Source organism: Bos indicus, chromosome 18 (genome assembly GCF_029378745.1).
Source record: "Bos indicus isolate NIAB-ARS_2022 breed Sahiwal x Tharparkar chromosome 18, NIAB-ARS_B.indTharparkar_mat_pri_1.0, whole genome shotgun sequence".
Lineage (NCBI taxonomy): Eukaryota > Metazoa > Chordata > Mammalia > Artiodactyla > Bovidae > Bos > Bos indicus.
Genome location: NC_091777.1, coordinates 19,744,065 through 19,760,909, shown reverse-complemented (window position 1 = coordinate 19,760,909; position 16,845 = coordinate 19,744,065). Strand labels below are relative to the sequence as shown.

The 16,845-nt window shown below is 35.5% G+C and overlaps 1 protein-coding gene across 7 annotated transcripts in view; it reads right to left on the bottom strand.

Moving 5' to 3' along the window:
• Nucleotides 1-16,845, bottom strand: part of CYLD (CYLD lysine 63 deubiquitinase) — a 68,588-nt gene that overhangs the window by 44,778 nt on the left and 6,965 nt on the right. For all 7 annotated transcript variants that reach the window (XM_070770554.1, XM_019978996.2, XM_019979001.2 and 4 more), the window contains 2 exons: nt 15,433-15,735; nt 13,003-13,108 (listed from right to left, as the gene is read on the bottom strand). In XM_070770554.1, coding sequence (XP_070626655.1) covers nt 13,003-13,108; nt 15,433-15,573 — 247 coding nt within the window. In that variant the 5' untranslated portion in view covers nt 15,574-15,735. The remainder of the gene's footprint in view (nt 1-13,002; nt 13,109-15,432; nt 15,736-16,845) is intronic.

The following is a 16,845-nucleotide window of genomic DNA, read 5'->3' as shown; positions in this document are numbered from 1 at the left end:
TACAGAAAGGAAGAGGAGTAAAAGGAACAGAAAAAAAACATTTGAAGGAAAAATGGCTAGATGTTTCCTACTTTGTTAAAAAATATAAATTTACAAATCTAAGTTTAGCAAATGCCAACCAAAATAGAGATGAATAAAACCATGCTAGGTACATCACAGTTAAATACTGTAAGCCAAACATAAAGTCTTCAGAATACCCAGAGAAAAATAACATACTATACTACATACAGAGGCACAATGATTCAAGCTAGTGATGATTTTCATCAGAAACTGTGGAGGCTAGAAAATCAAATTTAAAGCAGAATTATATATATACCCAAAATATCCTTCAATATGAAGGCAAGATAAAGATATTCTCAGACAAAAGAAAATTAAGAAAAATTCATTTCTAGAAAACTTCACTTCAACAAACACCACAAGGAAGTTCTTCAGGATGAATGAAAATGACAAACAGATACACACATCTTTTAACTCTTTAAAATATAAGTGATTATTTCAACAAAAACTGTTTCCTGTGCATTTTTAAAATACATAGTTATGATGTACAAGATGATTAGTAACACAAAGAATAAGAGGTAACTAGATTTACATGGTTACAAGGTTTCTACATCTTATATAAGTATATATAAGTGACACAATATTACCTGTAACTAGACTTAAACATTAAGAATGTATATTATAATCCTTGGAGAAACCACTAAAAGCAATATGACAATGAAGTATAGCTTAAAGGCCAAGATAATTAATCTTATAATTCTTAAAATTTTTCAAATAATCTACTAAAAAGGTAGAAAATTACTATAAGAAGAATGAAAAATAGAGGGACAAATAGAAAACAGATAATAAAATATTGGATTTGAAACCCATAACAACAATAGTTACTTTAAGTTTTAATAGATTAACCACAACAACGAAAAGATAGAGATCATCAGACTGGATTTTTTAAAAAACAACACGCATAAAAACCAACCAAGTGGGATAGAGTGAGAAAGTGAAGTAAAGCAGGTGGGGTGGGGGAAACATCTTGATCCAAAAACACATGTTAGGGGTAGGGCAGACAAAGTAGGACCAACACAAAACACACAAGGCAGCAGAAATAAATCCAACTGTCATGATGATAAATATTAATAGATTAAAATCTTCCATTAAAATATAAAAACTGTCAAACTATATTAAGGAATCAACTATATGTGGTTATAAGAGACATACCAAAAAAAGGAACATATCTGGAAAATACTCACCAAAAGAAAACCTATCCATATCACACAAAACAGAATTTAAGTCAAAAGAAAAAACTTACTAGAGATGGAAATGGTCACCACATAATGAGAAATAGCTCAAATTACCTGGAATGTGTAAAACTCCTAAATTCTAGGTACCTACAAATCCTCAACTTGTATGCAGCTAATAACAATTTCAAAACTAAAGCAAACACTCAGAATTAAGAAGAAATTAACAAATCCATCATCATATTTAGAAGTTTTAACATGCCTTGTTCTGTAATTGTCAGACTTCACAATTTAAAACTCAGTAATGATACATAAAATTTGAATGGCATAATAAATTAGCTTGACCTAAGGGACACATAAAATATGCATGAAATACATGCAACTACAATTGAAGAAAACACATTCTTTTCAAGTACACAGAGAACATTTCTGAAACTTGGGATCATGTACCAGTCCATAAAGTCAGCCTCAACAAATGTTAAAGTATCGGTATCATATTCTCTTACCATATGCAATCAAATTGAAAATGAATAACAATGAAAACAAAAAGCAAGACATCTGAAAATTTTTAAAGTACATTTTAAAAGAGTTCATGAATTACATTAAAAAATCATGAAGGAAATTACAAAATACTTCAAATTTAATGGTAACAAGATAACTACATATCAAATTTTATGGAATGTAGGTAGCTGGGTACAAAGAATCTATTGCCTTAGATGCTTTATACTAAAAATTAATAAGCTAAGCATTTGAATGTAATGCTTTAGAAAAATTGAATAAATCCACAAAAAGTCAAAGAAAAAATAATTTTTAAAACTACTAAAATGGAAAATCAACATATCTAGAAAGGATTGAAAGTGAAAGTGTCAGTCGCTCAGTCACGTCCAACTCTTTGTGACCCCATCCATGTACTGTGTAGCCCACCAGGCTCCTCTGCCCATGGAATTCTTTAGGCAAGAATACTGGAGTGGGTTGCCATTTTCTTCTCCAGAGGATCTTCTCAACCCAGGGATTGAACCCAGGTCTCTTGCATTTCTGGCAGAACATTTACCATGTGAGCCACCAGGGAAGCCCCAGGGAGCCGCACTTGGCCCCAGTGCAGGGTGGGGCCAAGGAGAGGAAGAGGGGGGTTCTGCCCACGTGCTGTGGCAGTTGCCACAGTGGCCACTTGGGAGTGGCAGCGGCTGGCGTGTCTGGCAAAACACGGCTTTTTGAGTAAATGCTAGTGAGAACCCTCCGTTAAGACTTTTTTCTCTGCCTTATTTCACTTAGCATAATACCCTCAACAGTCCATTCACATTGTCCTAAATGGCAGGGTTTCCTTCCTTCTTCTGACCAAATAATATTCCACAACATCTTTTTCATCCATTTATCTGCTGATGAACATTTAGGTTGTTTCCAAATCTTGGCTACTGTGAATAATGTTGTAATGAATACAGAAGTGTAGTTATCTTTTTGAGATTCTGTTTCATTTCCTTCGGATATACCTCTAGAAGTGGGCTTGCTGGATTGTATGGTAATTCTATTTTTAACTTTTTGAAGAGAAAAGCAAATACTGTATGATTTCATTTATATATGGAATCTGAAAAGGACAAACTAAGAAAAACAGAGAGCAGAGCGGTAGTTACCACAGAGTGGGAGGGTGGAGTGACCAATCATTAAAAGTCAAATACTGTATGATTCCATTTAAATGAGGGGTACTTAGAGAAGTCCAAATCATAGAGACAGAAAGAAGAAAAGCAGCTGCCAGAGGCTAAGGGTAGGGGAGAGATGGGGGTCTATTGTTTAATGGGCATAGAGTTTTACAAGATGAAAAGTGTTAAGGAGACAGATGGTGATAAATGTTACACAAAATTATGAATGCATTTAATACCACTGAACTGTACAGGTAAAAATGGTTAAGATGGTAATTTTATCAAACAAAATTTTTTTTAATTTAAATGTGCATTTAAAATTTTTTTTTAATTTTACCCCAACACTTTCCAAGGAACAGGTCCTTCTTGGCACAAGCCTATTCCATGGCACCATGTAAAAAAAGTTTTAAACATGCAATGCAAATATTTAAAAAATTTTAAAGCATGCAAAAATTAGCAAACTGGAAATTAGCTGATTAAAAGAAAAGAAACATAAGACTATCTCAATAGATAAAGAAAAAAGTTTGATAAAATTTAATATCCCCTCATGATAAAACTCTTGGGGAATCATGGGTAACTTCTATAACCTGATAAATGACAGTAACAACAATAAAATCCTATGATAAGCATCATACTTCACAGTGAAATGCTGGAAGCATTCACTTTAAGATCAAGAGCAAGGTGAAGATGCCATTCAATATTGTATTGAGAGGGATACTAGAATAACAAACCACATTTAAAAAATGAAAGATATAAGGATTAAAAGGAAGAGGTAAAACAGTATTTGCAGATGACTTACTACTAAAATATTAATCTACAGATAAACTGTGAAAAAAAGATCTTGATAACACTGTTTATAACAAAACTCTGCACACAAAAGTCATCTGAGATACTACTTCACAAGCAATGGGATGGCTAGAATCAAAAGGTCAAATAATAACAAAGACATGAAGAAATCAGAATCCTCCTGTGTGCTGTGCTTAGTCGCTCAGTTGTGTCTGACTCTTTGCGACCCTACAGACTGCAGCCCACCAGGCTCCTCTGTCCATGGGGATTCTCCAGGCAAGAATATTGGAGTGGGTTTCATGCCCTCCACCAGGGGATCTTCCCAACCCAGGGATCGAACCCAGGTCTCCCACACTGCAGGCAAATTCTTTAATGACTGAGCCACCAGGGAAGCCGTCATGCAAATCTTCATACAACACTATAAATTGTAAAATGGTGTGGCCACTTTGGAAAACAGTCTGGCAATTACATACATGATTAAACATGAGCTACACATGCCCCAGCAATTCCATTCCTAGATATATACCCAGGAGAAATAAAAGCATACATCCACACAAAAACCTGTACAGGAATGTGTGTAGCAACATCATACCGATACATTATAGCCAAAAGATGGAGGGAACCCAAATGTCCATGACAGATGAATGGATAAACTGTGATATATCAATACAATGGAATATTACTCAGGCATTAAGAAGAATGAAATACTGATATATGCTATAACATGGATGAACCCTGAAAACATTATGCTAAGTGAACAAAGTCACATCTTATGTTAACATAAGAGCACATCTTAAGTTATTCTGTTTATATGAAATGTCTACAATAGGCAAACATACAAAGACAGAAAGCAGACTGGCAGCTGCTTAGGACAGAGGAGGATGGAGAGATAGGGAATTATAACTAAAACGTACAAGGTTTCTTTGTAAGCTGATGAAAACGTTCCCTTATTGATTGCTATGATAACTGCACACATCTGTAAATACACTAAAATACACTGAGTTGTATGGTTAAAACTAGTGAATTATATCTCAATACAACCGTTTTTATACCTAATTTCTACATATCATCAAAAAACTATTATAAAGTATGTTTTACTTGATCATGTATCAGCATACATGCAAGAAATGGAGAAATTTTTTACTAAAAAGATTAAATAAATGAAAGGCTATACAGTGTTCATGTATCAAGTTTCAATATAACAGAAATGTCGATTTTCCTCAAATTGTTCCACAGTTTAAGTGCAACTCCAATCAAAAACCCAACAGAACTCTCTTGTAATATTTGAGAAGCTGACTGTTAAATTTACATTGAAGACTCAAGGACCAAAAACAACCAAGACACTCATTAAGAAAAGGAACAAAAAGGGAAATGTACTCTTACTGCTATTGGATTTCTTCTAAAGCTATGACACAGAAAGATTCATATATACATGATAAACTTCATTTATACTCAGCAAGCACAGTAGAGAAAATTAGGAATACAAACCTCATATCCTATACAAGATCATATCTAAGTATATTATCAACTTAAATGTGAAAAGAAAAATTATTAAACTTTTAGAAGACAATCTAGAAAACTCAGAAGAGTAATGAAAATATAAAGAATCATTAAAACAATGTGGTGCTGAAGCATTAACAGACAGAATAGAAAGTATAGCTCAGTGGTTAGACTGAGAAAAAGCTTCACAGCACTTTGCAAAGCCAAATTGCACCCAAAAAAGGTCAAGGTCAATGTTTGGTGGTCTGCTATGGGTCTGATCCACTACAGCTTTCTGAATCCCAGCAAAACAATTACATCTGAGAAGTAGGCTCAGCAAATCAATGAGATGCACAAAAAATACAATGTCTGCGGCCAGCACTGGTCAACAGAAAGGGCCCAGTTCTTCTCCACAACACCTGACCGCATATCACACAACCAATGCTTCAAAAGTTGAACCAATTGGGCTACGAAGTTTTGCCTCATCTGCCATATACACCTGACTTCTCGCCAACTGACTACCACTTTTTCAATCATCTCGACAACATTTTGCAGGCAAAATGCTTCCACAACCAGCAAGAGACAGAAAATGCTTTCCAAGAATTCCTCAAATCCTGAAGCTCAGATTTTTATGCTACAGGAATAAACAAACTTACTTCTTGTTGGCAAAAATGTGTTGATTGTAAAGGTTCCTACTTTGATTAATAGAGATGTGTTTGAGGCTAGTTATAATGATTTGAAATTCACAGTCTGAAACCTCAATTACTTTTGTATCAACCTAACAAATCAGAAAGAAAAAGACACCTATGATATGGTATCACTTATACACAGAATCTAAAATATGACACAAATGAATTTACTTGCAAAACAGAAACAGACCCACAGACATAGAAAACAAACTTATGGTTACCAAAGGGGAAAGAGGGTGAGAAAGGGATAAATTAGGAGTTTGGGATTAACATATACATACTACTACATAAAACAGATAAAAAACAAGGTCCTACTGTAGAGCACAGAGAACTATATTCATTATCCTGTAATAATACATAATGAAAAGAATATGAGTGTGTACACACACACATATACACACACAAACATACGTAAAACTGAATCATTCTGCTGTACTCCAGAAATACAACGCTGTAAATCAACTATTCAGTAAAAAATAAATAAATAAAAAGCAAAATAAAAAATAAATCACTCTTACACTCTGCTGGCAGGAATACAAATTGTTATACCAACTACCAAAAGCAATTTAGCAGTATCTAGAACAATACAAATGCATGCAGCTTTTCATCAAACAAACCCACTTCTGGGAATTTATCCTACATATATATTTCTACATATAGAAAATATATATGTATGAGGTTAGTGCAGCATTGTGCATAATAGTAAAAATTTAGAAACAATACAAATATCTATTAGTAAGAATCAATAAATTAGGGAACCACAATAACAATGGAAAATATGTACTATAAATAATGAGAACCTCAGATACACAAAGACTTCCAAGATAAAAAGTAAAGAGAATAAAGCACATGCAGAATAAATATTATTCTTCATGGCTAAAAAGGGAAGAAAGAATATGCACCTATACTGTATGAAGAAACTCTAAAAAGATATACAAGAAACTAATAAAAATAGCTACTGGTGGGTGGCAAGGAGTGGAGTGAGGGGGCAACTAGAGCAGAAGAGATAGAATGGAAACAAGACATCCTACTATACTGTTTCATTATTTTGATTTGAGATATGCAAATGCATTTCTTATTAAAAATTATTTTAGTAACTTGATAGTTACTAAACTCAAGGGTTTTTGCATTGGTCAAAATTCCAAAGATACAATGTATATTTTATTACCATATGCTCTTTCATCTCAAAAGGAAAAACACCTTAAATACTTATCTCTAGTTAATTATATGCATAATGAAGTATTTAGGATGAAGTGTACTGAGGTCTGTAACTTATTTTGCAATGCATTACAAAAAAAAAAAGATGGAGATGTGCATGGATAGAGGGATGGATAATATGATAAAGCAAGTATTATACAAAAATGTTAATTGTAGAAACTAGGTGGTAGGAATAGGGATGTTCAGTATAAAATTCTTCCAACTTTTCTATGTTTGAAATTGCATAATAAAATGTTGAAAACATACTTCATTAAAATTTTAAAATAAAGAACTCACAAATCAATAAACAGACAAATCAACAGAAAACTGAGGAAAGACACAACCAGGTATTTATTAGAGGACATAAATTTTCCATAAACATATGAAAATTATTCAACCCTACTTGTGATGAGGGAACTACGATTAAAACCACCCTGAGATACCGTTTCTCAAAGGTATCAGATTGGCAAAAAATTTAATGGGTACCAAGCGTTGACGAGGATATGGAAATACTCAAAACCCAAACAACCACTGACATTAGAATGGGTTATTAAATCATGAAGTATTCACACAATGAAATATACTATGAAGCAGTAAAGGTAAACTAATACCATCATTCACCAGAAAGAATCTCAAAATATACTTTAAGTAAATAATGCAATCATTAGAGAATACAATCACTATGATTCTATTTATTATAAGTTTTAAAACAGGCTAAACTAAACAAGCTATTACACACCAATCCAATTCAAGCCACCATCTTCTGTCTCTCATATGGATAACTGCAACAGTCCCCCTCCTGATTTCCCTGTTTCTGCCTTCTAACTTGCAGCCAGGGCCGTCATTTTTAAACGGAAGTTACATAAGTTGTCCTTTGTGCAAAATCCACATTAGCTCCCCAACTCCCTAGAGTAAAGCCAAGAATCCATACACCAGCCATTTGGCCCTGCATGGTCCAGCTTCACTACCTCTCCTATTACTGTCCCTCACTCAAGCTACAATGAACCCCTTGCTATTCCTCAAGCTGGCCAAGCCCTCAAATCACCTTCATGTTAAGAGCTCAAATGTCAACACATTAGAGAGGCTCACTGGGACTAACCTCAGTTCAGTTCAGTTGCTCAGTCGTGTCTGACTCTTTGTGACCCATGGACTAAAACACACCAGGCCTCTCGGTCCATTACCAACTCCTGGAGTTTACCCCAACTCATGTCCATTGAGTCGGTAATGCCATCCAACCATCTCACCCTCTGTCATCCCCTTCTCCTCCTGCCTTCAATCTTTCCCAGCATCAGGGTCTTTTCAAATGAGTTAGCTCTTCACATCAGGTGGCCAAAGTATTGGAGTGTCAGCTTCAACATCAGTCCCTCCAATGAACACCCAGGACTGATCTCCTTTAGGATGGACTGGTTGGATCTCCTTGCAGTCCAAGGCACTCTCAAGAGTCTTCTCCAACACCACAGTTAAGAAGCATCAATTCTTTGGTACTCACCTTTCTTTATAGTCCAACTCTCACATCCATACACGACCACTGGAAAAACCATAGCCTTGACTAGACGGACCTTTGTTGGCAAAGTAATGTCTCTGCTTTTTAATATGCTGTCTAGGTTGGTCGTAACTTTTCTTCCAAGGAGCAAATGTCTTTTAATTTCATGGCTGCAGTCACCATCTGCAGTGATTTTGGAGCCCCAAAAAATAAAGTCAGCCACTGTTTCCACTGTTTCCCCATCCATTTGCTATGAAGTGATGGGACCGGATGCCATGATCTTAGTTTTCTGAATGTTGAGCTTTAAGCAAGCTTTTTCGCTCTCCTCTTTCACTTTCATCAAGAGGCTCTTTAGTTCTTCACTTTCTGCCATAAGGGTGGTGTCATCTGCATATCTGAGGTTACTGATATTTCTCCCGGCAATCTTGATTCCAGCTTGTGCTTCTTCCAGTCCAGTGTTTCTCAGATTGTACTCTGCATATAAGTTAAATAAGCAGGGTGACAATATACAGCCTTGACTCCTTTTCCTATTTGGAACCAGTCTGTTGTTCCATGTCCAGTTCTAACTGTTGCTTCCTGACCTGCATAAATATTTCTCAAGAGGTCAGGTGGTCTGGTATTCCCATCTCTTTCAGACTTTTCCACAGTTTATTGTGATCCACACAGTCAAAGGCTTTGGCATAGTTTTTCTGGAACTCTCTTGCTTGTTCCATGATTCAGCGGATGTTGGCAATTTGATCTCTGGTTCCTCTGCCTTTTCTAAAACGAGCTCGAACATCTGGAAGTTCACAGTTCACATATTGCTGAAGCCTGGCTTGAAGAATTTTGAGCATTACTTTGCTAGTATGTGAGATGAGTGCAATTGTGCGATAGTTTGAGCATTCTTTGGCACTGCCTTTCTTTGAGACTGGAATGAAAACTGACTGAGTTTTCCACTGCTGAGTTTTCCAAATTTGCTGGCATATTGAGTGCAGCACTTTCACAGCATCATCTTTTAGGATTTGAAATAGCTCAACTGGAATTCCATCACCTCCACTAGCTTTGTTTGTAGTGATGCTTCCTAAGGCCCACTTGACTTCACATTCCAGGACATCTGGCTCTAGGTGAGTGATCACACCATTGTGATTATCTGGGTCATGAAGATCTTTTTCATACAGTTCTTCTGTGTATTTTTGCCGCCTCTTCTTAATATCTTCTGCTTCTGCTAGGTCCATACCATTTCTGTCCTTTATTGAGCCCATCTTTGAATGAAATGTTCCTTTGGTATCTCTAATTTTCCTGAAGAGATCTCCAGTCTTTACCATTCTATTATTCTCCTCTATTTCTTTGCACTGATCACTGAAGAAGGCTTTCTTATCTCTCCTTGCTTTTCTTTGGTCCAAGGTCAGGAGCGGAGGACATGAGGAGATATCCCATGTCCAAGGTAAGGAGCAGCGGCTGCCCTTTGCTGGAGCAGCCATGAAGAGATACCCCAAGCCAAGGGACTACTCTACATAAAGTAAAACCAAATCCCACCCTTCACACCCCAGCACACCCTTTCCCCTTACCTTGCTTACCACTCTCCACTCAATCAGCATCTAATTGACCACTGTGGTTATTTAGTCACTAAGTCGTGTCTGAAACTTTGTGACCCCATCGACTGTAGCCTACCAGGCTCCTCTACCATGGGATTTCCCAGGCAAGAATACTTCAGTGGGTTGCCATTTCCTTCTCCAGGGGATCTTCCTGACCCAGCCATGGAATCCACATCTCCAGCATCTCCTGCGTTTGCAGGTGGATTCTTTACCCCTGAGCCACCTGGGAAGCTCCTAATTGACCATATATCTCATTCATTATCTGTCTTCACTCTCTAGAATAAAAGCTCCATTTCTGAACTTTTATCTGTTTTGTTTCCTACTATATCCTCAACACCAAAAAAAAAACAAAAACCCTAAGTAAGAGTTTAATAACATCTGATGAAGGAACAAGCCTTAGGAAAACTGCTTTTTAGACAATAAACATTTATTGTAACATCAAAAGGTATTTCAAATTATATCACAAACTATGTTTTTCCATAAGCAGACATGAAAAGGTAAATTAAATATTACTAGATAAAATATCAAGCACATGTATGCTTCCCCTTGAATATAAAGCATTCATTTCCAAAGGGAAGCAAAGAAATAGCTAAGAACCCAATGTGTAAGAAATTAAAACCTGATTTTAAAGAAATCAAGGAAAATAAAGTATGTCAGACTTTTACAAAGCAAAATTGAAACAAATTTATCATTTGAATCTCATTTCTCCAACTAATTAATGTATTCTTGCTGCAAGGCTAAAAGCTAACGTAGAAAGCATTTCCTAAGTCAGCAAAACAAGCATTTATTACTTGCCAAGTCAACAGGGAATTAGGAATGGCAAAGAATACAGGCTAGAAGGAATCTTAAGAATCATCTAGTATTAATTAACCCTTTCATTTTTACAAAAAAGGAACTGAGGACTTGAAATGACCTGTGGGGTACTCAAAAGTGTCCTATGTCAAAATCAGCAATAACACTGATAGCAAAAAAAAACCAAACCATTTTGTTCAGTTGCGATTCTTGATATAGCAAAAGTCAGCTTTTAGAGACTCAGAAACAAAATACATCCCCATAGAAACAATATTCCCAAGTATACATGTGAGGCTTCTATACAGGTCTTCATATCCCAAGTCAACACACAGGACTTGGGGTGAGGAGGTACCGAAAAGGGCAGAGCTTTATAATCAGACAAGCCTGGATTTGAATTCTGGCTCTACCAAAATCAAGTAGGATCTTAGTTGATCCTAGCAAATCTTATCCCTATCTAAGCCCCAGTTTTTTTTCATCAGCAAAATGGGGATAATTAAGACCTACCTTAGTGCTGGCTGGAGGAAGCACAAGCTGGAATCAAGATTGCTGGAAAAAATATCAATAACCTCAGATATGCAGATGACACCACCCTTATGGCAGAAAGTGAAGAGGAACTAAAGAGCCTCTTGATGAAGGTAAAAGAGGAGAGGGAAAAAGTTGGCTTAAAGCTCAACATTCAGAAAACTAAGATCATGGCATCTGGTCCCATCACTTCATGGCAAATAGATGGGGAACAGTGGCTGACTTTATTTTTTGGGGCTCCAAAATCCCTACAGATGGTGACTGCAGCCATGAAATTAAAAGACACTTACTCCTTGGAAGAAAAGTTATGACCAACCTAGATAGCATATTAAAAAGCAGAGACATTACTTGGCCAACAAGGGTCCATCTAGTCAGGGCTATGGTTTTTCCAGTGGTCATGTATGGATGTGAGAGTTGGACTATAAAGAAAGCTGAGTGCCGAAGAATTTATGCTTCTGAACTGTGATATTGGAGAAGACTCCTGAGAGTCCTTTGGACTGCAAGGAGATCCAACCAGTCCATCCTAAAGGAGATCAGTCCTGGGTGTTCATTGGAGGGACTGATGTTGAAGCTGACACTCCAATACTTTGGCCACCTGATGTGGAGAGCTGACTCATTTGAAAAGACCCTGATGCTGGGAAAGATTGAAGGCAGGAGGAGAAGGGGACGACAGAGGATGAGATGGTTGGATGGCATCACCAACACAATGGACATGGGTTTGGGTGAACTCCGGGAGTTAGTGATGGACAGGGAGGCCTGGCGTGCTGCGGTTCATGGGGTCGCAAAGAGTCAGACACGACTGAGCGACTGAACTAAACTTAAGACCTACCTTATAACTTTGTCAAGAATGTAGAAGTCATCTAATTAAGAAATTTATAATTTGTGGCTATTGAATGCAGGCTTTCTGACAATTCATAGCTGCATAATGTTCAATGAGAATCGCCAAGTTTGATTGCCTCTGTATGTTTCATGATTAACATACTACCAGTAGACTAGCTTCTAACTGCAATTCTACTAAGAGCAGGGAGAAGGTGATGCTGATGCTGCTAACTATAAGAATTTATCAATTAGTTGACATCAGCCATTAGGTGCTACTTCTTTGAGGTAAAATAAAGGTTGCTTAAGATTATTTTTAAGATGTAAAAGTTGAATGATCTGTTTCTGATTACAGAGTCATGAAGTTAGATCAATTATACCACCTTAAAACTGGAAGAGATCTCATGAGGTATCCAGCAAGAATCCTCTCCACAATATATTAGATTATATTAAAATGACCAACTTTTACTAAAAGGCTTCTAGTTGAAACCAGGCTCTCACTCAAACAGGTAGCAGTTTATTATACTTTCTGACTCTTGCAATTATTAGAAAGGGTTAAAATAGACAAGTAATGAAAAAGTGAATGATAATAAAAGGTACCCCATACTCATATATTTCTAGAAATGAAAATCTTTAAGTATTTTTATTTGGGGGTAAGGAAAGATATCCTATTAATAACAATTCCATAATATAAAAATCAAGTTCCAAAAACGCATCTTGAAGCTTATATTTATATCCTCATAACTGAATATGTCTTAGAAGCTCTGCCTTAACAATATATAAAACACAAAGAAAACCTACCTGGGATGATGTCATTGATATGCAAGAGAATTGTACTTTCAACACTTGCAAAACTACAAAGCTGCACTCCATCAAATCTTCCATCCCAGTTGCCAATAGGATTATCCTAGAAATTAACAGAATAAACTTTAAAATCCTCCTCAATAAAACAAATATGAAGGCATATTTTCCACAAGAGGATCCTCTAAAAAATGATATCCAAGAATAATCAAGCCACAGAAACCCACCTGGGGAGCAAAGGATCAAAAGTGTTCATCATACTTGACTAGACAATAAATAGTCTATATAACATACATCTGCACTGGTAGATGCAGTAATCATACACCGTTTCACCCAGAAAGTGGCCCCTAATTAACCCTAGCTTGCTCTATTCACTCCTTCACATTCCCTGAGCACTTACATAAATGTTCAATTTGAATTCCTGTATAGATAGGAAATTTTTTCTATAGACAGAAAGTCTATTTTTTTCTTTTGTCATTGAATGTCACTGGGTATGCAAGAATTCTCTTCAAAATGGAGATCTTCATATTAATTACTTTATATTCCAGTCTAGCACCAACTTGTCCAGTGCTGTTCATGGAGCTAGATTAAGAAGACAGTCCAGTCAGACAACTGCCCTGAGCGCCAATGCGGACAGCATTCTAAATAGCACTGGAAATAGAAGGAGATGAACACTATTGCATTAGCCAGAACTTTCCTTTCAAGGACTACACTAGAGGGGTTTGGAATGAATGCTTGCATAAGCCAACTGGAAGACAGAGGCGGGGGAGAAGCTGGTAGTGCATGGCTCGGCAGACGCCCCAAGTAAACAAGATGCTACCTACACTGCCATCTAAGGAGAAGAAGGCCTAAATGGCTTTTGCCAAGTTTGAGGCCTAAATGACCTAAAGCAAAAGGAAACTAACTCCAATGACCTATGGCCCTCTTTCTCCAATGCTCCCCCTGCTCAGCCCACACTCTCTTTTCTAAATAAGTTCTGAATATTTAAAGAATAATGGTTTAAAATGTGTTTTTATTTCTAGCTATCCCGAGGGACCTACGTATTTAACTCTGGCTCTAACTTTTCACATGGTAAATGTTCAGTAAGTGTTTACCTAAACGACAGAGTGAGGTTTATCTAACTAATGGGTATCAAATAGAATTTCCTTGGATTTCCAAGCAAAGTGTAAGAGAAACTTACACTAGAGCATTCATATCCTACCCAAAGTATAACTGAATAGATAAAAATAATCACTAAAAACACCATGAACACAAAAGTCTATTACTCACAACCTCTCCCAATTCTTGCTGGTGTTTAATAATTCCATATGAATTTTCTTCATTATACCTAACAAATTCTTGTTCATATTTTCAATCTATGATAAAAAATGTTCTCAAGCCTTTTTCTTCTCCTCCTCTTAATCCCACATGTACTGTCCAATTTGCCATATTGAGATGTATTCATTATTAACAATTATGACTGTAAGGTAACATTAACAATGAGTGACACAAATGAAAATACAAATACTGTATGATTCCACTTATATGAGGCACAGAGAATAAGCAAATACACAAAGACAGAAAGAATTCTGCTTGTCAGAAGAACACTGGCTGAGAGGAGTGAGTAATAGGGTGTTATTGTTTAATAAGTACAGAGTTTCATTTTGGGTTGAAGAAAATGTTCTGGAGATGAATAGCGGTGATGGGTGCACAACAATGTGAAAGTACTTAATGTCACTTTAAAATGGCTAAATTGGTAAATTTTATGTTTCATAAATTTTACCACAATAAAAAAAAAAAAACTTTTTTGAGTGAAATACACGCTATGAAGGCACTGAATTGTCTTTCCTCTAAAGCAATGTGCTGTTCCTCTATTCAGGCATTTTCCGTAAGTGACTTTTACACTAAATCATTAAAATCAGAGCAGTCAGTAAAATTCAGCAAAATATTACAAAAAGAGAAACACAGATTACAAAAAAAAAAAAAAAGCCTTTTCAAAATAAAGAAAACTAAGACATAATGCAATATATTCTGGTGGGGGTTTTTTCTGTTTATTACACAGCAAATTTGGCAAAACTAATACAATTATGTAAAGTTTAAAAATAAAATAAAATAAAAAATAATAATAATAATAAAAAATAAATAAATAAATAAAATAGGAACTTCAAAAAATAAAAATAAAAATGCTTTCTTAAAAAAAAAAATAAAATAAAATAAAGACTGAAAACATTATTTTCGTTTATTCAGACTGGAAAAATGAATAACTATAATTCTACAACTAGACTCCTATCCCGTATCAACATTCCTTTACGAAAGATAAATTAGAACGAGGTCTTTAAATTACTCCAAAGTAGTCTATTTTAAGTATTCAAAGTGTTTAATCTGTACCTAAATTGGTTATAAAACTAACAGATATATACAACAAAGACAATATAATTCAAAATTTCTTACCATGTCCACACCAACAAAATATCCTAAGCTTTCTTTGCCTGGCAAAACATCACAGAATATAACCGTTCCAGATTCTATAGTTTCTCCAAGCTTCAAAGAAACTCTGGAGTTTATTTCCAGAGGGGGAAGTTCAACCTGCATTGTATCCACTGGACCTGCATAATCACTTTCCAATCCAGTGTCATCATCTTCTATGAGTTCTAGCTTGTCCAACGCAACAAATACTCCACAATCTTCATCACATTGAAAAAGCTGCTTCCCTTGATATACGCCATCAGTGAAACCTTGGCCACGACCTTCTTCCTAGTTTTTAAATGAGAGAAAAAAAAAGTGAGTGACTAATAGAGAAAGATGATCCCTAAGAAAAAAGATGCATTCTTTGGACTTCAGAGAAATCACTGAACAAATTCTAAGTGACACATATAAGAAATATAATTATTAGCAGTTACCATTGAATATAGGGTGTTCAAAAAATAAGGAAGAAACTGTATCGGATGCTGAAATAAAATTACATGATAATTTTAAATGATAACTCTACTGTGAGAGAGCTTGGGCTGGATTTCACATTGTGGTTTTAACAAAAATTTTGTCATAAAAAGAAAAACTTACTTTAACAGTAGTGTTGTCTCCATTTATTGAGCACATACTATGTGCCAGTCACCATGTTAAATCCTGAATCAATATATCACAAAAACACTGCAAGTTGTGTATTAATATCACTATTTCACAGATGAGGATGCAGATTTAGAAAACAGTTTGGTTACTCAGCTAGTAAATGGCATAGCTGGGATTCAATTCTCCAATTGTTTTACAATTGCTGCTTAAAAAACTTAAAAAGCAAACGAGGCATGAAATTGTATTTGCAAGAATGTCAAAATGTAACTAACATTTAAATTCTTGAGAATGTTAATTTTGGAAACATTATCACAGAGTTCTTGGTTTTCTTTTCAGTGCAAACAAATGTCAACATGATTTTCACATATATTATCAGGGACAACTATAAGCTGGTTGAAATTGCTACAACTTATATATCCAAATTTTGTTACTTAATAGTATACTTTAAGAAAAGCAAAGAAACCTACCATGATAATGTCACAGGATAATTAACAATTTTAAGTAATTTGTTTACAATTGCTAAGAGTTCATTTTTAATATTCAAAGATAGGAAAGTCTTCAATAACTACATGATCTATTTGTGTATTTCCTACTATACGTAGTTTTTCAAAGTTTTCAAAGCATCATCTTTGTATCATCTTAATCTACCATTAGAAAGTAAATCCTCAGGATTACGAACATTAAAAAATATAGAATTCTGGGAAAACTTATTTTGTATTCAAAAAAGGAAAAAGAAAAACGTATGTGCACACAGACACAGACACACATAAATACACAGCCCACTAAAATGACTTATCA